The 25,161-nt window shown below is 36.4% G+C and overlaps 4 protein-coding genes across 13 annotated transcripts in view; 1 reads left to right on the forward strand and 3 right to left on the reverse strand.

The window, feature by feature from the left end:
• Window positions 1–69: 69 nt before the first annotated feature.
• On the reverse strand, window positions 70–5,315 carry LOC105693475 (calmodulin-like protein 4). Of its 2 annotated transcripts, none has more exons than XM_048654286.1 (5): window positions 5,297–5,315; window positions 983–1,013; window positions 762–893; window positions 486–668; window positions 70–399 (listed from the first exon to the last, which is right to left on the reverse strand). In XM_048654286.1, the coding sequence occupies exons 3-5, from the start codon at window positions 820–822 to the stop codon at window positions 299–301; spliced, it is 345 nt and encodes a 114-aa protein (XP_048510243.1). In that variant the 5' UTR covers window positions 823–893; window positions 983–1,013; window positions 5,297–5,315; the 3' UTR covers window positions 70–298. The 2 variants fall into 2 exon arrangements, with proteins under 2 accessions (XP_048510243.1, XP_012268852.1); XM_012413429.3 differs by lacking the exon at window positions 5,297–5,315 and adding an exon at window positions 1,252–1,464.
• LOC105693473 (mitochondrial coenzyme A transporter SLC25A42) lies at window positions 1,500–9,109 on the forward strand. Of its 3 annotated transcripts, none has more exons than XM_012413425.3 (6): window positions 1,500–2,065; window positions 6,482–6,679; window positions 6,759–7,087; window positions 7,177–7,439; window positions 7,514–7,694; window positions 7,767–9,109. In XM_012413425.3, exons 2-6 carry the CDS (start codon window positions 6,536–6,538, stop codon window positions 7,891–7,893), a joined length of 1,044 nt encoding a protein of 347 aa, XP_012268848.2. In that variant the 5' UTR covers window positions 1,500–2,065; window positions 6,482–6,535; the 3' UTR covers window positions 7,894–9,109. The 3 variants fall into 3 exon arrangements, with proteins under 3 accessions (XP_012268848.2, XP_012268847.2, XP_048509936.1); XM_012413424.3 differs by having other exon boundaries at window positions 1,501–2,065; window positions 6,429–6,679; XM_048653979.1 differs by having other exon boundaries at window positions 1,502–2,065; window positions 6,443–6,679.
• Window positions 9,110–9,114: 5 nt separating this feature from the next.
• On the reverse strand, window positions 9,115–11,086 carry LOC105693474 (mitotic checkpoint protein BUB3). Of its 2 annotated transcripts, none has more exons than XM_012413426.3 (5): window positions 10,926–11,086; window positions 10,482–10,694; window positions 10,340–10,409; window positions 9,943–10,253; window positions 9,115–9,869 (listed from the first exon to the last, which is right to left on the reverse strand). In XM_012413426.3, the coding sequence occupies exons 2-5, from the start codon at window positions 10,674–10,676 to the stop codon at window positions 9,465–9,467; spliced, it is 981 nt and encodes a 326-aa protein (XP_012268849.1). In that variant the 5' UTR covers window positions 10,677–10,694; window positions 10,926–11,086; the 3' UTR covers window positions 9,115–9,464. The 2 variants fall into 2 exon arrangements, with proteins under 2 accessions (XP_012268849.1, XP_012268850.1); XM_012413427.3 differs by having other exon boundaries at window positions 10,832–11,074.
• An 8,056-nt stretch (window positions 11,087–19,142) lies between these two features.
• Window positions 19,143–25,161, reverse strand: part of LOC105693444 (nucleolysin TIAR) — a 360,079-nt gene continuing 354,060 nt past the window's right edge. For 5 of the 6 annotated variants that reach the window (XM_048653668.1, XM_048653798.1, XM_048653749.1 and 2 more), the window contains 4 exons: window positions 23,310–23,439; window positions 22,849–23,102; window positions 22,573–22,753; window positions 19,143–21,707 (listed from right to left, as the gene is read on the reverse strand). In XM_048653668.1, the coding sequence (XP_048509625.1) occupies window positions 21,666–21,707; window positions 22,573–22,753; window positions 22,849–23,102; window positions 23,310–23,439 (607 nt within the window). In that variant the 3' untranslated portion in view covers window positions 19,143–21,665. Of the gene's footprint in view, window positions 21,730–22,572; window positions 22,754–22,848; window positions 23,103–23,309; window positions 23,440–25,161 lie in introns of all 6 variants that reach the window. The other variant, XM_048653707.1, reaches the window with a different exon arrangement.

A 25,161-nucleotide genomic window follows, 5' to 3' on the forward strand; every position in this document is an offset into this window, starting at 1 on the left:
TCCTTAAGATCGATTAAATTGATTAATAAATTAATTATCATTCGTGTGGTAGAATAGTAAATAATTGCATCAGATACTAATATAAGTTATATTTGCTGTCACTGTTATTACATGAAAACATAAATGTGCAGAATATAAATACATGTAAGGCACCAATCACCATGATTAGAGTGTTAAAATATTGTCAATTATTTGCAATTGTCCATTAAGTACGTTTACAATACTGTGTAGTAACATAAAATTTTTTCTCTAGATACCAACCGAGCATTAAAATTGAAAAAATTATTTCAACTCGATTTTAATAATAGTCAGGTACCGGAGCACAAGCAATCTTTACAAAGTCTTCATATTTAACTTGTCCATTGGGTGAAACATTGGCTTCTCTGAATATTTGTTCCACTGTAACAAAAAAGAAGAATAATTAATTCTAGCTTTCTTTGAAAACATTTATTACCATTGCCAAATGTATGTCACAGCGCTCTCACCTTCTTTAGCGCTAAGTTTCTCTCCCCAGTGAAGTAGCATGTGAGCTAATTGTCTAGCAGGAATTGCACCGCTCCTAGAAGTGTCCGCAGCCTTAAATGCTTCAATTACTTCTTTAGGCAGATCCTCTGCCCTTGTTTGTTGATGCATAACTTCAAGGAAGTCAGCAAAGGACATTTTACCACCTGTACACAGAAAGTAAAGTTTATTCCACAGAACACAACTATCAGGAGACAATTTCACATGTTTTCATATTTGATGATTTTGCATTGCATCACCTTTGTCTTTCAGATACTTGTTTAGCTCTGCAATTGTTGGACTCAAGCCCAATGAACGCATTATGATTGTCAGTTCATCGAGTGTTTTAATTTGACCACTTCTGGCAAACAGGTAGAAACATTCCCTGAATTCTGAAATTAGGAGACATCTTGTAAGTATGTGTCCAGTCATCTAGATGATCAGTTTCACAAATATATGTTCCAAGTATCGAGTAGCTTACCATCTATATCTTCTTCTCGGAAATAGCGAGCCTGCAACAAGAACACTGGTTTAGAATCATTTTATTTGATTTGAATTTTAGAAATCCAGTTGACGACACATGTTAACTATTTTGTTATCGTACGATGGAGAAAAATGTTAGCAGAGATAAGAGAATGAGTAATCAGTCTCAGAATATATGAAAGTCAAGAGCATAACTAGCTTTTACACTTCATAAAATAATCCCACTTGATCATGGTGTTTCAATAAATAATGAACAACTATCGTTACCATTTTTGTTCAGACTTTCATATACGGAGAGTCGGTTCAAATTCAAGTGGTGATCTCGGAGTGCTCGAAGGCTGTTTACGTGTCAGATGACAACCTAACCTGATCTAAACGCACTGACAGGCGATCAAGACCTACTAGAACAGACTAGCAACAATGGAGAAGCCAAGATGGAAGCGAGGTTCAAATGACCGTGTCGCGGAAATGATGTGAATTAATTTTTTGTACGGAAAAATAGTGAATTACGATTAGAAATCTTGAAGCTTTGAATAGCTGGAACTGAGTGATATTTTGAATGCTTCAAGAGATACTGAGAAAGTGAATTATGATCGTGTCACTAGCATAAATCTCACGGAACGTCATCGCGCTTTGTGCGCTTGTTACGAACAAAAAAGCATCTACTTCTTCACTGAAACAATCGACGTTGAGCGTCCCGCCCGATTCTAGATGGCCGTGATTCGACCGACAGTAGTCAGCTAGTCAGCTGCTACGCGAGGCGTGAGTTCCAGTTTGTGGCTGATGGCCGGGCTGTGTAGAAGTGATTTCGTATGAATACGGTCGTGGTCGTGGTTGTCTATTTGGGAGCAACGTTTTATGCGTGAAAACAATTCAGCTTTGGTAGTAAAAATGTTAATAAGTGGGCTCCCCTCAACCCATTATAAATGTGAACGAAGAAAATAAGATATCGAAGATGTAGCGGAAAATAATCGAAGCATATACACAGCGTACAATCAAGCCCTTTTTTATTTATCCCCTCAGTGCGAATCTTCGTGGCATTTCGTTTCCGAAGGGATCACTTGCAGCTCCATTATACGAAGTACGTAATTATTATGGACGTTTATTTTATCACGCGTTCCCTTTTAATTGATTCAAAATACATATTTTATAACATAAACGTTAGCTGCGCCCATGACCAGGATGATAACAACAATCGCGACGACGTTGTTTATATCAAGTATTTATCCAACCATTCAAGGACGCACGCGTTATAAATGAAACCTGTATTAAGATTATCTCCTGTTGTGTCTAGACTCGTCATGAAAGAATGTGCAACGATAATCATTCTCCAAAATAGAATTTAAAGCACAGTAATTAAAGGGGTTTTCATCCCCAAAGATCTAGCCATTCTATTACCCAATTCTCACTATATTATGTAATGCGCAATATATCTTAAATGACGAACTATCTCGAGATTCAATTATCCATTACTCCTAAAGTAAATCTAAGCCGTACGATCATGTAATCTTCGGATGCAAAATTATGCAGTCTTATACTCGATTTTCTGCACAGTAGGTCAATGCGTAGGTAGGGTCCAAAAATAGCATAGTTGATTTGACCTTAAAACGGATATTGCTTGTCATTACTTTTGACGACTGTATCATTGTAAGTCGTAATCTTTGTTACACATACCTACCCGTATGATATCGATGCGGTAAAATTTGGCACCACTAGTCCAATTCAAAATTTTTCAACTTCACTGTAGTGATACGATCATATATATTGAATATTCGAGACAAAAAATGACATGTGTTCAACCGACCTTTTTTCACTACAATAGTTCTGGGCCAATCGTTACGTAATTTTGGTCGTGTTTCGAGGTCTGCGTATATTATTATCATATGCTATAGCTTCTTTAAAATGGATAGATTCGATTAATCAATATTCCAGAATATATTATGAGTCGGGTTTTCACAATATTGAACTGCATTCAATCGATCGGAATGATTACACACGTATGGTATAGAAAATTCAACGTGATTGGCACACCTATGAAGGGGTAAACATCCTGCCAAGTATTTTTGAAACATGACTACGTATGTGATAAGTACATGTTCTATTACGGCAATAATCATAATTTGAATTATTTGTTCTCACTGACTACGAAAATCACGTTCGCATTTAGTTTCCCTCAACAGCTCTCTGCCTGTTTTCGGTGAAAAAACAATTACGCGGCAAAAAATTGAATGTCGAATTTTCGGAGTCTAGAACTATTCTTCTATATTTAAAGCATATTGTGTGCAAAGTCTACGAACGCAGCGTATAAGCTGCTGCAACGAGGATTGAATTACGTGAATGCTTCAAATTTAAATACTGTGCGTATCATTACTCCTCATGTTAAAAACATGGCTGGTAAACTACGCAAAAGTGTACATCTGGAATGCAGTAGTTTTCCTATGAAATCGGAATTTGCCGCCTAGATTTATCGGAGTCTAACTAACTGCACCTATATGTATACAAATACACATGTATACTATAGGATTACATTTACTCTCCAAGTATATATGTGTATCGCCAATATCACAGATTAATCTTGTATTCAGTGATACATCATTTTTCGGGGCAGACCTTTGATCCCCACGGTTTATATAGGTCTGTGATCTTTTAATCTCTTGGGAACGCGGTATAACGCAAGTTCGCCTTGAAAACTAACTTGGTTCTTAATTGTATCAAACACCTGCCAATTGATTGAATCGGCGTGTTTTGTACTTAGATCGATCGTATCATTTGAGATTAAAAATAACGATATTCTTACGGGAACTCTGATTTTCAAAGAGATTTGCAAGCTGTGGTTGTTTAGCCATTTAATTCCGCCGTAAGCCGGCATTAGACACCGAGATAATGTGCTGATGATCGTTTTTTAGTTGCAACTAATCTGCTGAGATGAATACTTTTTCCCCCCTCAATCTCGAGTCTTAGAGATTTATCGGAAATCGACGAACCTATAGACATAGATATCTATAGATGTGTATTTGTATGCGCCGACAATATGATGTTGAGTTTCCCTTGAACAATCAAGGTGCAATTTGTGCACTGTATGTGTCGTATGAATCGATGTTAATTGAGCACTTCCTTTGCTGATAAAGCACCAATTTAAGATCAGACTGAATGAACCATTATAGATTTCTATATACATAGCTGATTGTGAATAATGTGGTTGATTTGCGTATATCTTTGTGGTGCTGAATGTTCGTGTTCCTTACAGTTAGTAGCATGTTAAACTCACAGATTTTTACTATCTTGATGATGCGAGTGAAGTCGACTCAAGGTCGTTTTATATCTTAGTTTACGAGATACAATTTTCTTTTAGCACATCATTGTTGGTTTCCGAATTAACTGGGAAGTAGAAAGAATGAAAAAATGATCTTGTCGCTATTCGAGCGCTATTATATCAGATGAAATAACATTTCAATTGAAGAGCGTACAACCGATTTGACGAATAATGGAGGGTAATTGATCAATTGAATATAATATCGACGTAACATTATCGATGCATAACGTTTTCGATGAATTTCATCTCACGTCAATAAACTTATCTACATGTTAATAATATTTTACGAATTGCGTGCCTAAATAAATTTTTATCGATAGTCAAAGGTGTGAAGGATGGAACAAAATTTTTTAAATTTTCAGCACATAAATACCTGCTCAAATATTTCTTATGGCTAGACGTTGGACATTATATTTCTGCTTATATTTCAAAAAAGATAAATGCATTGCAGATAACACTGAACCGAGAATCGACGCGTGACATTACACGTATTTGCATTTGAACTGTTTGAAAGAATGCAAAATTTGTTTCGTATAACGAAGCAAACTGTGAAACTAACAATATAGCATGGTGTGTGGTATTGAATTCGCGTTCACGGTATTATCAGTTGAAAAAGTTTATTTTGAAATCACGATGATAATCACAATAATGATAATGAGTCGCGCAATACCATTCCATATGAATATTCATAATTTCTTCCTATACTTTACATCAGGCAAACGCCTGCAGCATAATTTTCACTCTAGATCAGCGCGGGTGTTCCAAATATTCGTATTGATTTGATGTTTCTTTTTTTTTTTATCTCGTATGAGACATTTGTATGAAAATATAGCCATCATTGGATGCATCAGTCCAATGTATGCCTAGAGTGATGAGTTAGCGGTTTTACAAACCCTAAAATAAGCTGAAGCGAATGACTACAGCCGCGTGGTTGCTGCAGCAGTCATACTTGCACATGCATCGTTTATATACGCTATATAGTTTTATTTGTGTACCTACGGATATGCCCGTTGAAATCCGGAGTTCTTTTTAGAACTCATTCTGTTTTTGTTATTTTCAAAGATTCTTCCCACAAATACTTGGTCGGTTTCGAAACTGGTCGTAGACTTTGAGATTCTCGAAATAGAGTGAGAATCTACTCGCTTGGATTGAAATCAGATTGCTGGTTCGTTGCTGAGATATTGAAATTTAAAAATTGTAAAAAAATATCTGGAATTGCTTATCATTTTCCGACGTTCTGTTATTTCGTTAATATCTCTGCTTCATTTTTCTACTGCCCGATTCTAATTATAAATTTTCCCATTTAACTTACCTGTCAAATCCAGATTACACAGCTCATAAATCTACTAGGGCACATAGGTGTTTTGTTTGCGCAACGCTAACAGAAGATAAGGCTATACAACTAGTTGTCTAATAAGGATAATAAATTGATAATTTCATTTTTCAACGGTCTCTGATGCGAAACTCTGCATGAGTATAGATTTTGCGTCTAATCGTTGATACTTTCGAAATATTTTCGTTGTCACGGATAAACCAAAAACATATTCTCATTAGTTTTTTTAACATTTAACATCAGCTGCGATACGGAGCAACATATGAGCCAAGTTAATTCAATTATACCCTCTGTACCATTATCACCTTTATTTTGTAGATCATGTAAAAATAACATATTCACGGCTATTTTTCAACTGCCCATCCGTTAATGTAAATCGATAATACTCCGGCACACAAAAATAAAACTGCATTTTAATTAACGCGCAATTATCGCGTATGTTATCGATATTTTAGCGACAGATGCGGCTGCTGGTTTATGTATACCTCTAGTTACCGCTGACAGTAGTATTGAATAAGCCAATATTGATGTTAACGTTTGGTATAATTGAGAAATTACTGATCTTCATTTATGCGCAAAATTATAATAAACGACATTTGGATGTACTTGCACAGCAATTGAAGGACGTGTTTGTTTGGATGTTTGTGTTCTTTTCTTATCTTATCGGATAATTATATATTCCACAGCGCTTTGATAAACAAATAATGATAGGAATATAATTGAAATAAGATGGCAATAATAATTCAATAATTATCGAAGCGGTAGGTCAATTGTAGTTCATGTATACCTTATTCACAGCGTGTCGATTGCAGGGTTCATCTTTGCAATTGATTGAATCCAATCGATTGCAGAAAATACTACGGGACGGAGTTACAGGTTGCAATCCGGAGGTAAGGGCGACGGAGATGAGCGGCCACGTGACATCAGGCCGTGCAGAAGGCAGTCAGGTCGTCTTAGAACGACTTCATGCCAGCGTGATGACCAACGCTGCCAAATCTGTCGGGCCAACCTCCACCCCCTCCGTCGCCGACCAACCTAATGAAATAAAAGTAATTTCATTACAATTGCTTATCGTCGAAGTACCGCCAATAAGAAAATTGAAATATTTTCATGATTCGCTTTGTCAAGGTTGGACAGCAGCTTGCACCTGAAAATGGGACGATTTCGAACATGCAGAGGGTCTCCACGAGTTTGGTATCCGGTGCAATAGCTGGAGCATTAGCTAAGACTACCATTGCTCCGTTGGACCGAACGAAAATAAATTTTCAAATATCTCACCAGCCTTACTCAGCTAAGGCAGCTGGGAAATTTTTAGTCAATTCATACAAAAACGATGGTCTCCTCAGTCTTTGGAGGGGAAATAGCGCGACAATGGCTAGAATTGTGCCCTACGCAGCCATCCAATTCACCGCCCACGAACAGTGGAAAAGAATACTAGGCGTAGACGGACCAGAAAAGTAATTGATTATTAAATGATGAATGATCAAAAGATAACATGATTTAAAAAATAAATATTGAATGTCAACTGGTTGTTACCTATTTCCAGGTCCAAAATTCTCAGTTTTCTCGCTGGTTCATTGGCCGGCGTGACGTCGCAGGGTTTGACTTACCCTTTAGACCTCGCGAGAGCTAGGATGGCTGTTACGCAGAAGACTGAGTATAGAACTCTTAGGCAAATGTTCTCGCGAATATACAGGCAAGAAGGAGTGACTGCTTTTTATCGCGGGTTCACACCGACCATATTGGGCGTTGTTCCCTACGCTGGCTTCAGTTTCTTTACCTATGAAACTCTAAAACAATTATTAGCGGGTAAATTTTTTTTACACATTCGTAGAAATAATATGTAGGAATAATTCGTTCTCATACCTCAATACTTTTTTCAGTTTACACAGTCAATAGCTCAGGACTGTCCGCGATATCGGCACTTATTTGTGGTGCTGTAGCTGGAATGGTTGGCCAAACTAGTAGCTACCCTTTGGACATTGTTCGCAGAAGAATGCAGACCTCTGCTATCAAAGGTGACGCGTACCACACCATAACTACAACTGTGGTAAAAATATACACGTAAGTATCGTCACAAATGAAACAATGAGAAATAAGTCAGAATAAACCATTAGGTACTGGATTTTATTCTAGGGGGGAAGGAGCTTTTGCTTTTTTCAAGGGTCTGAGCATGAACTGGGTTAAAGGGCCAGTTGCGGTTGGAATCAGCTTTGCAACTTACGACGTTATTCGCAATGGTCTAAGAAATGTTGTATGTTAAAGCGAGCGGTTGATATTCGTCACCCACAAAGAACGCTCGTTATTTTTTAAACGTTTAGAATGAAAAAATTTACTCGTATGTGATGATATCAATTCAGCAATCTATATTATTTTATCTATCATAATGAAATATTGTACATACTTATATAGGCCTATATACACACACATTATTACAGAATGTGTATCTGTTGACCGATCTTGCGCTACAAGTCATTGTTAAAAGTTTTGTAAATAATATTGCATAAGTCGTTAAATGTATTACGTTTTGAACAAAAAGATATATATTGTATATTGATACCTCGTGACTATATCGGAGGATATTCGTTTGTCCCTGAAATTGACAGACTACAAATGACTCTTGTTAGTTGATTGACGAAGCCATACATTTCTTTATGATAATAGTTGATAAAACTAAACTGAACTGTTGCATGTCGCCGCAATTTATTCTACCACAGCTTCATTCGGAAAAAAAAATTATTTCACTTTCAGACGGCACAACGATCACATCACGTTATATCGAGAATTGTTGAACGATTAGCGTCACGTAGTTTTATTCGAATTATCTGATCACAGAAATTCTAGAATCTAGAGAATATTAGTGTACAAACTCGAATTTTTTATACTCGAATTTTTCGTAACAATGTTATGGAATGATATACTGTACATTGAGTCTCACTTGCAATTATCATAGTGATCATGTGCTGGTATTCGCGATAACAACTGATTACGAATTTAACCGGGTCACTCGCTATGTTACGGTGCATTGGCTAAGTTGGTTGATAAGACGGGAAAAACTAGGAGTCAATCAACTGAACGATGTATACACGTGTGCACTTTGAAAATGATATATGATTCTTGTAAGTCAGGATTCTGATAGTAAAATGTACTTACAATTAGTTGGGAAGTTATTATGTAATAATAACTCCCAAAACGCGGGCTAGCACAATTCTTACGTACATTTTAGATTTTTCTTTGTTGTCCTTCTGTTTTTGTATATTATTACCTGACAGTCTTCTTGGACGACTAGCAGTATTGAACTCATTGTCAATCGTAAACGGAAATACACTTAATAATTATATAAATAAGCTGCTGCTGCTTTTGGCAGACAACACGAATCGATCGAAGAACTGCTATAATTAGTAAACTCTGAGTTTAGCTAATCATAAGTGATGAATGTTATCGAGAAAGGAGTCAATAAATTATTATCTGAAATGAGACCGTGTCTTCCAAAAGTGGTTTTTATAATTTATTTTGTACAATTTTTAAGATAAAACTTGTTTATTAATCCTGAATTATGCGTAATGTATAGTTAAGGATTTCAATAGTGAGGTATAAATAGCATGCTTTCTATATGTATTTGACATGTAATGTGAATCAAGTAGAAAATTCGCGAATTTTACTAGTACATTCACCAATTATTCCTAAATTGAAAAATCATTTACTCAGGTCAGTCATACGATAGTCACATTTCCAGAATATTACCTTATCAGGAAATAGTTGATGTCAAAATCTGATCTCCAATCAGAATTTCGATAATTCAGCTACTTATCAAACAAATATCTCATTCTTTCGTTACTTCGGTTTAGTTTCTTGGTCGTTCACGTATCGAATGTAAATGCTTTCTTCGTTTACACCACCTGGTGGTATTTCAGCATCATTTAGGTATGATACACCGATCGCTAACACACAACCGTCGTGACTAAAGCTAAGAGCAGCAACACCGGCGTTGTATCTGTGGAATTGGCACAGCCGTTTTTTGTTAAATCCATCCCAGATATTTACGAATCCGTCCGAACCACCGGTAGCAAATGTGTTGTATGTAGAATGAAAGGTGATTGCATTGACAGGATAAATATGTTCAACATTGTTCTCTTTTATCCTGTGACACTTGAAAGCATATTTCTTTTTCTGTGCCTCAGCAGTGGTGTCTAGATATTCAACGGCAACTCTTCCTTCAATACTGCTGAGGACGTAACCCTAGAACATTAAATATAAATATGAAGAAATATCCTACATCTACCAGATAAAGAATTATTGGTAGGATGTGAACCTGTTCGTTCGGGAAGCCTTTGACACATCGAGTTTGATATTTCAAACTACTTTCACGTCGTTGAAACATCCCAGCCATGTTTCTCAAATCCCATATACAGACTTTTCTCTTTGCTGTGCCAACGACGAACTTGTCTCCACAGACAGACAGAGCCAGCACAGTTTCAGGCTGCTGATAGCTTCCTACACAAGTTGGGGTTCTTGGGTCCCAAAGTTTTACAGCAGCATCCCATCCACCAGTTAAAATTGCGTTAACAGCAGCACAGTATTCAATCTTTCTAATTGGTTTGTCATGGGTACCCATTACAGATTCTGCAAACAGAAGAAATCAGGAATAACCAAAGACATAAACTTGGGCCTGCTCTAATTCGTCATCGAAGTATTAAAAAGTAATTCACCTGTATTACTGTTGATATCATACATTTTTAGAGTATGATCTAATCCCCCACTGTACGCGTGGACTGCATCCTATCAAAAGTAAAACGATGAATGTTTGGTTTTGGTTTTAATATATTCTAGAATGTAATTAAATTGCAATACCTGAAAAGCTACATCTAATACTGGCAGTTCATGATTGTATTTCAGTCGCATTGTATTGGCGTGAATGTCGTATAATCTGACTGTGCTGTCCCATGATGAAACAAGTAAAAATTGTGTCGAATTTGGGCCAAATTCTACAGCTGATATCGCATCTGTCGGTGGGGTTTTAAGTTTATATTCAGTTCGGGATTCCATATCGCTAGATTAGGTTATCTGAAATGTATATACATATTTCTACAGATTTCATTGAATAAAAATTAAGATAATTTGAGAACAGGTTTGCAGGGGCAAGGGAGGGTGACTGAAAATTAATGATTAATTTGTTATTGATAATAGAAAATGTCCGTTACTTTGGTTGTAGGTTATGCGGCCAATAATAAAGCCGTTATCAATGCATATTGATTATTGCTCGGGTGGAGGTGACTGAGACGCTCAACTACTCACGTCTAATAAATAGGTTTAAGGAATTTTCGGTGCTTCAGTTAAGCAGATCCACTTATTTCGAACAATTTAAAACTTTACTACTGGTAAAAGCTACTGGCGAATGCAAACAATGCACTCAGCCCCCACCTCACTGTCAATGGTGGCGAGCCCAAACCGGAATCCGCCATATTCAGATTAAGCGGGTCAACTGAGCACGATATTCAAAATTCAATCAACCTCAATCGTTGACTGATGATTGTGGAAATTTTCAGTCAATGCGTTGACTGAACATTACGGTCAACGACTCGTGTTTCAGTCAACAACGATGATAACTAGTCAAGCATTCTACAACTGGGTTAATATGAAAATCGAAAGTTGAAGTCTTGATTTTTTTCCGATTCAGGGACTGAAAATTGATATTATTCCAAATGATTTGAGCAACTGGTTTCTGTGGTATTCTGACCTCAAAAAAATGATTCTTTGACTTAATTAAGCTACGTCCAATATTTATCGAGACATCTCAATTAAATCGTGTAGTAAAAATAACAAAATGCTGTGGAACCACGATGTGTACTTTATCATTTGTTGAAAAATTGGCTTCTCTGGTATCTGTGGTATACGAAGACCCATGAATACCTATACTCAATTATTTTCAGATGTCGATGAATTTAGTGCACAAATTATGAAACTTATTGCTTCAAATTTTTCTCGGGCTTTCATAAATTTCGATAATATTAATATTAAGGAATTCTTCGAGAATTGAGTGGGAATGTATCATATTCTTAGAGGAACCAAATGATGGAATGCAGGAGAAATAATTGCCAGACAGACATGATACATTTTCTATAATATATTTTACATTATAAACCAACCGTACATAATAATAATAATATCTTATACTTATAGCCTAATTGTTATCCTGTATTTTGTTTATATACTTTTTCATATTTATAATTTGTTTATTCATATAATATTTATATATATATTTTCATCATTTTATTATAATGTACTTTTATGTTATTACAATTGTATGTGTGTACGCGTGTCTCTGTGTGTCTCTATATTATATATATTCTATATATGTATATATTATGTATATAATCATACATGTACATCGCGCGGGTGCAAATTTATTTTCATTCATTATCCATAATTTTTGCTTCTATGATTTTCATTTTGTTCTTCTTATCTCTTCACTAATTTGTTTTGCATTTGAAATTTCGTAATGGTCGCAATATACTTCAATACTGCTGCAGTTTTCATAAACCTATTCCTTATTTAAATAACATTTGTTCTTCCTTGCTGTTCCCTTATATATGATCATATATTCCTAAATATGTAACAATTATCAAGCACGCCATATTTTATCTCCCCAATGTATTGTATAACACTCGTTATATCGATTCCTCAATATAAAACTAATATTGGTTTCACCAATTTTTCAAACAAGTTTTCTCTTTTCCTCCTCGCATTACGCGATGCAGATAACGGTGGCAATTTCACATCACTCTCGAATAATTTGATTACCGAATTTCGAATCCGAAACAGATAACGAAGCAAAAAAGGAAACAGCACTTGTGAATATAATGGCGCGACGTTAAAACCTGATAATTATGTTTAGCCGTCAGAAAATCGACAAATAGATCGTTACGTAGGGGAGTTGAATTAACACATCGATCAACCGTACGCCTACTACGGCGTTTGCAAAACTTCTTCTTCTTTACCAAAAATTTATTACAACATCCCAGCTCTTCATATCGTCTCTTAATCATACACATCACTTATAACACGCAGTGTCTTACCTTCGTTGCACACCACGATGAACAAACATGGTGTAGAAATTTTATACTTTACTAGTTTTTTTCGTTTCTTTTTTTTTTGTTTTAATTGGTTTCATCTTCTCCAATTTATTTCTTCATATCTATAATCAAATTATGCGATATTTGATGCGGATGTATATTGACAACGATGATTGATGATGATTCAGGTGATTACGATAGTATAATATTATTAATAATAGTAATGATCACAATAATAATAATAATAATAATAATAATATTATGTAAATAATAACAGTAAGATTAATGACAATCATAGAAGTAATATCATTGTAAAATTAGATTGAAATTATGACAGCGATGGTAATGATAACAATCAATGTAACAGCAACAATAATTGTACAAATAACGAAACAATATCGTACCATGTTCTATAATAAATTGCAGTGATTTTATTATGGTGTATAACAATGTGCGAAAAACCACAACTTTTGTGTTACACATTTCTATGTGTGTGTGTGTGTGTATGTGTGCCTGTCTTTTTTATCGTGTTAACACGTTTCTGCAGTCACGCACATTGCTACCCCATTTCACATAATATACATATGTATGTAGTAATTCACTCTTAGCTTAGATATTATGTGTTCGCTTGCATGTACACGTTTTTTTTTTCTCATCTGTTTGTTAATACGTGTACATAGGTATGTTCGGTATTATTTGCTAACCTTACACGGTTCCTATATACCTTCTTTCGTTTGCTAATTCTGAAAAATGTGTGTGTATTTTTCATTGAATTTATTTGGGGGATATCTTTACTTTTTTCTTTATTCAATAATAATTATTATTACTTCTATTTGCTTAGGTGCTTCGTGGTATTTCGTGCATCTTTCATTTCGTGTTCCTTCTGGAGTGAAATTGGCCTGGCCACCGTTCCGAAACCTAATAATTACAAATCGTCTGTATCAATACGTTGGATTTCAGCGATAAAAAAAAAGACGCAGTACGCGCAATTTTGCGGTGGAAATGTACCGATAGGCTCTGCGAATGATTTTATATAAATTTCGTCAATTTTGGTAATACATTATCAAAACTTGCTGTGACGACTGCAAACCGTAGAACTGTCCATCGCCCGCACTATGCGACAGGTGAATGAATTTCAATTACGTTTACCTGTTTTTATTTCGAAATAATGGTTATAATTGTTGCAGTTATCATACGTCTAACGATGTTATTATTTAATCGGATGTTTACGCCATTCGCTCTCAATTATAATGTGTTCATCCTAATTTCGAATATGATCATATACTGTAATTCAATATTTCATCGTTTCCGCATACGCGGGTATCTATCGAGCGGTATCGATGAGTTAAATGTAGAAAAAAAAACGAAAGAAATAAAAAAAAACTTCAATAAAATAGCTGCGGGACGGATGTCGGGTTGATTTGAGTACTCTAACCGCTGATCTGGTACGTACGTATGTGTATAGATATTTAATTTTTGAATGTATCACGAAACGTTGCCCGGCACCTCTATCGGGAGCGGAATATCAACGTTTTTGTGGATGAGCGTTATACATGTAGCGGAGGGTATCTGCAGTGAATCGCGCGGTTTGATGGATAAATATACGGGGTGAAAAGCAGGAAAAAAACGGGAAAAAAAGATGGAAAATTAATTGGAACATAAAAAGAACGAGTGAAAATATTAATGTGATATAACGACCTTGAGTGATTGGTATCGCTACAGATGGATGGATGGATGGATGGATGGATGGATTGAGCCCGAAAATAAAATGTAAAATGTGATCCATGTACCCGCGGTTTCAGATCAATATTGGAAATAATTTTATTATAGGTATAACTGAAAGGGACGTGCGAGAAAATAGATTTTCGTACCTTACCTATGTACAGAATATTACCTACCTATGTAATGTGTGTATATGCATATGTCAAATGACGTGGTTTTACAAATAATGTGAATTTATTTATTTATTTCTTTGTTTCTTTCTTCGGTCGTTCGCTGCTTATTTTTTATAGATATACCGAAAGCGATCGAGCTAATATCAATATCAGCGTACTATTTTTTTTATACATCCCAACTGCACATATGTGTTTAATGTGTTATATATATGTACGTAATTATGATTTAATTGTAAGTCATTCTTAATTCTACTTTTTATCGATCACATATGGACTTGATTGTCAGCTGTCGACTGTTCCGCAGCGGAATTTATAAGAAAAATAGGTAAAACAATCAAAAAATCATGAGGAAAAATTCAAAAACGAAAAATAGACGGCTGAGGTGTATGCGTATACATGTAGGTATATGATGGGTGATACTGCGAAGCGAATTTATTTTACACCGCTGATAGAAAGACAAATCTAAAATCGTGAAATATGTTTGTCGAAGAAAACCTCTGGATTCTCAACTATTTTTAATTACTTTGAAAATAAAGTGTACCTTATAAAAATATCGGAACAGGTGGCCAAAAATTGATAGGTGCTCCTGCATAATATTCTTTCCCCCTTTTTTTACGTTTTTATTGTGAAGTTTATGTACTTCTTTCGTTCTTTTTCTCGTAAACTTTTTATTTCACACACATCATTTTCCGATCTACTCCCACGCGCGCGCGTACCTATATAATGTGTATAGGTGTAATAGATATTATGTATGTATATTGTATATATATGTAATCATACGTGCGTGCGTGCGCGTGCGTTATTTAAATTTACTTTTAGTTCGGTTTTTTTTTCTTTTTTTTTTAACATAATTTTTTTTTTTTTTGCCTTTTTTCCTATTTATGAATATAGGTATAAACATATACATATATACGTACCAGGTACGACACATTATATATAATACACGCGACGATTTATCGCGCGCCCACGCACGCATCAATGTTATTATGATTTTTTTGTTCTCGATCTATCCTTCTGATATTACTAATTTTTTATTTTATCGGCTGTCCGAATATCCGTGTTTCACGATTTCGATGATCTCGCAGTATAGATACTATATATGCATGTTAATTTTTTTTTGTCCTCGAAGGAAAAATCGCTTCGTTATGTCCAGATATATGAAACTATCCCAAACCCCCCCTTCCCCCTTTTCAACCCTAACAAACTACCCCATTATCGTACCTATATAATATACCTATATCGTATTCGTATATATGTACATACATACCTATATGCATATGTATAAATACCTATATACGTACGGTGTCAGTGTGTGCGTCTTAAATGTTATATTTATTTATATATTATATATATATTTGTTTTTTATGTATATGTATATTTATAGTAAGTGTCACTTACCAACTAGGTATGTATCGTTTTTCACGGGTCTATGACATAATTATATCCCTCCCCGGTTCATTTTTCTTAATTTACCTTTCCTTTTTTTTGAAACGTCTCTTTTTTCACTCGTTTCTTCATTGTATATTAGGTATAAATTATACATACATACGTACATACGTAACATTCAAATAAATATATTCATATATATGTATTATTTACTTCATATATTCATATATGTATATATATAATAATATATAGTTATAATACGAATTAACTACTTCATCTTAAGATTAATATCTAAGTTTCTAATTTCTTTTTTTCATCTTCTGTTTTTTTTTTCTTTTCTCCATCATATTACTATGCATAGTGTAGACTATTTAAATATTAAACCTTAATCACCTATATGTTTATTATGTATATCCATTACGTGTCTCTTACAACATCTTATGTCATAATTGACTATCTACCTTAGATTTTCCAAGTCCTTATGATGTATTTATGACTTATTATTCCGTTTAGGGCTATGCCATTGTATTAGTATTAATATTAAAATTATCGTTATCGTTATTAATATTAATATTATTATTATTTTAATCGGGGCTCGATTTCCAGAGACCGGGACGACAGCAGGCGAAGGCTAGCGTAAAGCTCGCGGCGAGGAGGCTGACGGTCAAACCGGCCACGGGAATTCGCGCGGACGAGACTCCGGATCTGCAGCGGCGTCGAGGTTCCCCGACTTCCGGGTTTCCCATGGGATATAAGACTCTCGTTAATTATTAATTATTATTACACAAACCTCGACGTTAATATACGTACACCTACGCGTATGTTATATGTATATTTGTATATGTGTATGACCGGTGTATTATCAACTCGTCATGTCAGGTGCACCGTATTATACACAATTATAATATGTAAAGTCTCACTACACCGTATCATATTTTATTTAAAGAGCCTCGTCCTAATTGCAATATCGTTATTGTTGATATCAATATCGTTATCATTATCATTATCATTATCATTACTATTATTATTATTATTAATATTAATATTAATTGTATATGCGTTATTGTTGTTATTTATGTTATTTATATATTGTTATCGGTAATGTCATTTTCATTACTTATATTAACTGTATATTATACGTAATCCGTTCGATTCGCCTCGACAACATTAGCTACATTCAATTTTTCTCCTAACTAATAATGTACATGTTTTTTTGTTATTTTAATTTTTTTTCCTCTTACTGTGCTTGTCTCCTTTTCTGTAATTCTGGTTTCGTTTTCCTCGCTTTTTTTTTTCTACTACCGTCACGCTCAGCGTTCATTTATCGTTAGATTAATTTTTCTGGTGTATATTTATGTATATATATATGTATATATATATAGTATGTATATTATGTTTTATGTGTATATTATCATGATATCGCGTGTGTTTTATTAATTATTTATGTATATATCCGTGTCTCTTCGATCAGTATATTATTAGGTGTGTACGATTTTATTTCATTTTAATTTTTTTGGTTTTTCTTCTCTACGTGTACGCGCGATTTCTGCGATCTATTATTCGTTAATTTGTATGTATAATATGGCTATCGGTATACATATAAGTACATCTGTTCACAGTCGCTATTTTCCTGCCGGTAAAACGAGACGCCCTTCAATACCTCAGCCGAAAATTAATCAGGAATAATTCGAAAGAAATCGTACTTCATACTCGCTCGATAGAGTTTATGTTTGAACAGGCTACGGAAAAATTTTTCTACACTCTATAAAGTTAGGGTGAATTTTCGGAATTTTCGTTCTTGTAGGTACAAAAAATATATCCACATGCGATTAATATGCTCGATGATGCCGGGTTACCGCCACCCATAACGCACGCTTTTCATTACATTCGTAATACATGGATCGAGTAGTCATTCCTAGGTGCGACCTACGTGATATCTAAATAACATCAGGGGCAATATTCGTCATTTTGACGAAACTCTCAACGTCTAACAACTCCCCCTCACCCTTATATGCATACGTGTTTAATACGTAACATACGTGCGTGCGTTTCGGCGTAGGTATATAAAGTATTTATTACAGCACGTATGTGGTAGGTAAATATTTACATGTATTTGTGTATAATTACGATTATGTATCTACCTGAGTGACGGTAACAAATGGCATTTGGTTGTGAATAATAATGTATAACCAACGAATAGGCGGGTTACTTTGGAGAGATGTAGAAGAACGTCTCGTAAACGGACATGCCTACTTTGATCGTTACATTTTTTGATTTTCTTGTAATATATTTGCTCAAACTGCGTTTCATCAGAAGAAAATAGTCTGGGGACGAACTGTAAGCATGGACAAATATAGGAATAACATTGAAACGAACAAGAATACTAAATAAAGAGCGCAAATGTACAAAAGAGAGGAAAAGTATAGAAAATGTTACGATAATAGAGAAAAGATCGATTGTAATATAAATGAACGAAATATTTTATATTTTGATTCGCTTTAAGCACATCCGTATTTGTAAAATTTGTCTTTTTTGATTTTTTCAAATTTTTGTAACAGTTATATACCTGATTATTTATATATTTTGATATCTCATTATGATACAATTCATTGTTCGTACTAATCTCCTTACTCACTTGTCCCCCGTAATTATACATTTCCTGTGTTATAATTAGGTTTCGTTTTTTTTTTTTTTAATCTTCTACTCCCCTTCTTCCGTTCTATGATTTCTAGTTTTCCGCGTGTATGTAATGTATAATGCTTGCAATGTATATGTATATTTCATGTACCTTTCGTTTTGATCTTCCGCTCAGCGGAAATGATCATCACCTATAATTGTAAGTATATTCGATCGCATTTTAATAATACATCTTATTAATTTTCATTATTATTATCATTATTCATTATTAATAATCATTATCAGTATTATTATTGTGTATTATTATATTTTCTTCTTTTTTTTTTTTTGGTTTTTATTTCTACCCTAATCTAATCCGTGCGGTGTGCATATATCTAACTATTATATATTCATGTAGGTATATAATTGTCTCGTCTCCCATTTAATTAAGTCGCTGCGACACTGTGTGCATTTATATTATTGAAATCATTCATTGTGATCCAACCAACGTTGTTGTGTTGCATGTATATTTTTTTGATACATTTTTCCATTTTTTCTTATTTTTTTTTTTTTTGTCAATTTTCTCATTTTTTTCGTTTTATTTTAATTTATTTTTTTCTTCCTTTTATTTTTTCTTCCGTTCAGTTAGGAGAGCGCGGAGAAATTCAGAGACGCTTCGGAGCTCGTTAATTTTCTTCATTTCGTTCGTTTATCGTATTAATTTGTTTCCCCTTTTTTCTCCAATCAATATCATAATTTCATGAATTTATAACACAATATTTTTCACTGCGGCAGGCGCACACGACTCGAATTTGATTATTTTACCTCGTCATATTTCGTTTCGTTTGATCGGCATTTCTTTGCTTTGTGTTTTTTGGATTTTGTCTCATTTGCTGCACGCCGGAATTTATTCAACTATTGCATTACAAAAATAAGCGTAAATATCTTCTGTCTACGTACAGGTATATTATTAGAAGGTATTGAGAGCGCGAATACGCGCTGTACCTGCCGGACGTGAGCGATATTATTCAGATATTTCAAATTTGGAATAATATACAGATACTTCCTCCAGTTTTTATTTCGTTTGTCGTTTTGAGTCTGGCAGCAAATGATAATAGTAATAATAATGACGTATAATGATAAACTGTACATCTTTGGGAATTTTGTATATATTCTTGTCGTTAAATCATTTTTATTACTATCATCATCATCATCATCATCATCATTATTGGTGTCGTTTTTTCGTAGCATTGAAGCGGTTTCCATCGATTTTTTTTTTTGCAAATTCTGTTATTAAAACGACAAAAGAATCTAGGGGACGTCCCTGTCTCCATTTTGTATTGCACTTGTTTCAGCTTTGAATTCCCCCGCACTCCAATAGTTGTATATTATAATACATAACTAACTAACTATCTAAGTAACTAACTAACTGCCTGACTGTAACTAACTAACTAACTAACTAAACTAACTAACCAACAAACCAACCACCGAACCAACTAACCAGCTAACCAACTAACTAACCACCTAACTATATTGGTTTTCAATACGCACGGTTTTTTTGTTGTCTATTTATTCTTTATTTATTTATTTATTTGTATTTGTTTTTACATACCTATTACGCGTGTAATATAGTATATATATATGTTTTAATACTCGCACATATGCTAGTAACAAAGGTCTGCAGTGCCGGCGTTCATGTTCGTTTCTTGTATTCTGTTCTATTTGATGTTGGAATGAATTGACGACAGCATGTAGCAGCAAGGGGCAAAAATTATTTTCAAGTCAGACCGAGGAGTGAAAACAAAATTTTGGATTCTCGAGTTGATTCCGACTTGATAAATTACTTATTATGGTAATCATCAAGAGTTCGCGTCACGATATCAAATTTGATAAATTTTGAATGTTGTAACCAACCTTACCCCCTCGACTCTTTCGCTGATCTAATGTGACGCCTCGTCAAAAGTTATCTCGCAATTGTTGGAACACTAATATTATCCAGATAGGTGTATAATATACAAATAGAATGTCAAAAGTACCGTTCATCAAAAATTGTGAAACATTTGTTCTTTACCTAGCTACAACATTTTACATATTTAAAACAGCGGTATATGTATATATGCACACGTATGCATATATACCGATATATTTTCTTGTTGTTGTGGCACTTGGGACAGTGAGCGGGGGAACGATTTGCAAGCTTCTTCGTCTTCTTAAATTGAAAATTATTTTCCCTCGCTTTACGACATGAGATGTATAGACCGAGATGATATAAACTTTTTCTCGAACCTTGAATCTAGCGTTTTTATACGATGCATTTTATAGCGTGCGTTTCCCAGGTGATTTCCGATACGGGCAACCGCGGTCCAAGCTTGTGCGAAGTGCTCGCCTCGACTGAAAGCTACACGACCATCCGCAGCTTTGTTGCAATTTTACTGCCCATATCGCGTATTATGCGTCGGGCATCGAAGTTGGAAAAAAGTCGAGGTCAGAACGTCCGAAGATGTAAATAGGCACTAGGCGCTGCAGCACTGCGTCCCGTGATGATAGACTAGCTTATGTGTGCGTACGTTATGTATATAATATATCCGCATATACATTATGCGTCCCGTTATCAATAAACTTGTTTATATATAATATAATATAATATAATATAGTATAATATAATATGATATAGTATAATATAATATAGTATAATATCATCACAAACAACGCATGTTCAGCATTTTTTTTACTTTTTCTTTTTCTTTTTTTAATAGTTTCAATAAAATTATAATGTCCGTTGGTATCATTTGGTGCGTCAGCAGCCAGCCAGCCAGTCTTTTCGCAGCAGCCTTGTGCAGGTAGCCGTCGTGAAGCCGTCCTCGTCAAGGTTATCCCGAGTAGACGAATTTCTTCAGGGGTCACGAGGGTCACCGGGACCAAAACGCAGTCGCTATCGGACTCCGGGGGTGAAGATTTTATCCCGCGTAGTCTTCGTCGCCGGGTATACCTATTGCGGGGGAGGGGGAGGGGCTCAAACCGGAAGTGACGTAGCAGTGGTGTCGCTGGCGAGTGCGTGTTTACCATCACACTAGAAGACTAGGCGCCAGCCAATCCTCATCCGCTAGCTGGACCGCAACCAAGAACACACTTTACCATTTGAACACACAAACGCTGATTAAGTACGGTGTCTTGATCTCGAAATTTTTTTTTAACAAATTTACTACTTTCATTCAAATTACCATTATAGTCATATACGTGCCAATTTAGTAAATTTACTTCCACAAGTACAATCACGAATGCTACGAACGAAATTAATTTTGTCTCATGCATCGTTGAAATGGTTGCGAACGAATCATGCAGCGCGATGCTTTGCTCCGATTTTACTTTCGTAGCACAAAGACCGACAATTAATTTTTTATCTATCGACTCGTATCATTGCGCTCTTTCCTTTTATTTTTGGTTCTTGAACGCGATAGCCTGTCTATACTGTTTAAATTTTGCAGACGCGGCTCTTCTGAACCGTTTAAATTTCATGCCTCGTAAAAAAAGGGGGGGAGGGGAAAACAACACCGTCAGATAGATCCGAAGAGGGACCCGAATTCGATTTACTCGACATAGGGTCGAACACTATTCATGGAAATCTACATAAGACATGAAAAGTTTTTATTCGAAATCGTAGCGAGTCGTTTCATACTAAAAATGACCGGTGCAGCGGTCAAAAGCGACGGATCCGCTCGATTTAAAAAATGCAAAGTAGAAAAATAATTCAACTACACGAAAGCATATCTGTTTTCGAAGTACACAGAATATCAACGGACAAAAACTACTGAGTGAGGAATAATCCGGAACCGAATTTTTATGCACCGCCACAGCGACGCTTTAGGTCTGGATCATTTTGTGGATTCGGACCGCCATGAATCCACCTCGCGGATTCGGTGCAATTTTCGGATCAAGAATATTCGTTGAATCTCTGTTACCGAAGATACTGACCTGGAACTGTTGCATGGGGTAGGCCATCATCTGCGCGGGTGGTGGAGGAGGTGGAGCCGCAGCTTGGACTCCCGGGGGTGCCGAGACTGTGGTTGCGTGATGCGGGGGTAGCTGAGGTCCACCGGGAAGACCCTGACCCCATCCCGCGGCCGTACCTGCGGCGTGGACTCCCATTCCCATCCTGCGAATGAGAAGGGGAAAGAAACAGCGGTGCAAACGACACCCCGTGACTCGGCGTCGTTGCCTCGATGAATCGTTGGTAAAATTTCAACTCACCCCATGTACTGCGCCTGTTGGTAACCGGCGAATTGCCCGTAGGTGTAGCCCTGCATTCCTGGAAGAAAACCCCCGGCTGCCTGCATCTGAGTGGCCGTTGTTTGATAGGATTGCGGTGGGTACCAATACCCGAGTTGACCCGCACCTCCGACACCCCCTACGCTACCAACGCCCGCGACACCCGCGACGCCCGCCGCTGCCGCAGCCGCTGCCGCTGCCGCCGCATAGTAGGGATACGTTGCAGAGGTCAGCGTCTGAAGTGGTACGTGAAAAAGAGATTCGAACGTTCAATCATCGTTACTTTTATAATTGCACTCTTCAGTGTGCGGCTGTATACGTATGTACGGCGTAGTAGGAGGATTACGAGGATAGTTGTCGACATTTAATTCAGTGCGCGAATCGCGATTTCTCGCGGTGGCGAAATTAAACCAGCGTATAATGGCGAGGAATTTTATTTTCACCTGTCCCGTTTGCTGCGCGTTATTCGGGTCTCCGCTCTCCTTTCCCCAGCTGCATTTCACCGTCTGCCCGTTTATGTCCGTGTTGTGGACCGCCACTATGGCGTGCGTCGCCGATTCCTTCGTTGAAAACCTGAAATATATAAATATTACAGATGTTATATTGTTGTATGTATAGTATATACCTATCGCACCAGCTACAACCGAATATAATAAATCAATCAATTTTATAGTGCCAATTTTTATCGTCGGTACATAAAACCGAAAGGCAAACAAACGTGGATTTATGTATTCACGGTATACCAGGGCTTTTCATAGTTCCAAGTGGCGCACCACCCTCTAATTCGTGAAAAAAAAAAAAAAAAAAAACGAAGAGTAAAAAAGAATTATTCACCCTGCTTCTTCTTTTTTCGGCGTTTTTCATTATTTTTATTTTCAATTAACTCGATCGCACTTTCTTCCTCTTAAAAATTACGCCGATTATTTCGGGGCTTTCGGAACATGAACACCGAACAGTTTACTAACCCCCCTTAAGTCGGTCTGTTTTACTCCGATAATAAACGGGGGAGGGGAAAATGTTTACGGTGTGAGTTTGCCGGAGTGAGATTTCTTCTGAATATTCCATCGCGGTCGTTCTCCCGGTTTTCGGTGTATGTTGCAGTTGATTAGTTTCCCGTGCGGCGGTTTATTAGAGTGAAAAACGACCCTCCGTATAAATACCTATGCGTATACCTATGTACATCGTAAAGCTCTGTTCGGGCGTTGGTTTCAGATTTTTTTAAGCGATGCCACCTCCCCCCCCTCCCCTCCACTCTGGGAACCGGTAACAAAATTCGCCCCGTTAACGCTGTTGGAATACACAGTTTAGTTCGGAGATGTAGATACAGCAGGTGGTACGGAGCCGCGCATCCCTAAAAACAGGGAGGGCGCCCTAAACGTCGGAGATTTTTATCCGAGATTTGTATACGTGCTGCACGCAAGGGTCGCGAAAAAGAAAGGAGAACAAGAACGGGAATAAGAACGAGAAAGAAAAAAACAAAAAGTAGAAAGAGCGGTCCAAGAGGAGCAAGCTGGGGGACGAAGGTTATGCCTCGGCGCGGACGTAAAGATCCCGTTTTTAGCGGCATTATAAAAGTAATCTGAACTGCACTGCACACGCTTGCTTCCTGAGTTAAGAGTTAATAAAATGTTTCTATTATCGCCGGCGAAGGGATGAGGAGAGGTCGGTGTAAGAGGTGGGGGAGGATGCCGCGTTTCTCCTTCGATGCGGGGGACGTAAAACGGCAAATAGGAAAACGCGGGAACGGATAATGGGTGAATGGAATGGGGGCCGAGGGAAAAGGAAAATGGGATACGCGAACGTACGTATATCTTTACACATGCCTTGCTCTGTGATGTTGCCTACCATATTATAAATAGCTGTCTGCAGCTTACATCTCTCGAGAATATAGAAATATGTACGGGCTTGCGCGCGAAGTGTACAAGGAAAAGTGCGAGAAAAGCTCGTTACGTCCTCTCGCCGAGAGATGTTAAATTTTCCCTCATTCTGCTCGAAGCGTGAAACGCGAAACAAGGAAAAAAACCCCGAGCAAAAAAAAAAAAAAAACCAGATCGTCGCGTTACATCGACGGGAGGATCCTTTCCGATGGTCGAGAAATTTCTGACCACAGTAGGGAATTTTCTTTCAAAGAAATCTCTCTCGTTTTCATCCGCCAGGTTTTCTTTGTGCATTTTATTCTAAAGCGACGATTCGAGAGAATCTCTGTAATGCGATTTTTAAAGCGAAAGAGCGAATCAAGTTATATACCGGAAATGTTCGTTTTGTTCGGATCGAAGTATATGAGAGAAATATGTA

This window comes from Athalia rosae, chromosome 1, assembly GCF_917208135.1.
Source record: "Athalia rosae chromosome 1, iyAthRosa1.1, whole genome shotgun sequence".
NCBI lineage: Eukaryota > Metazoa > Arthropoda > Insecta > Hymenoptera > Athaliidae > Athalia > Athalia rosae.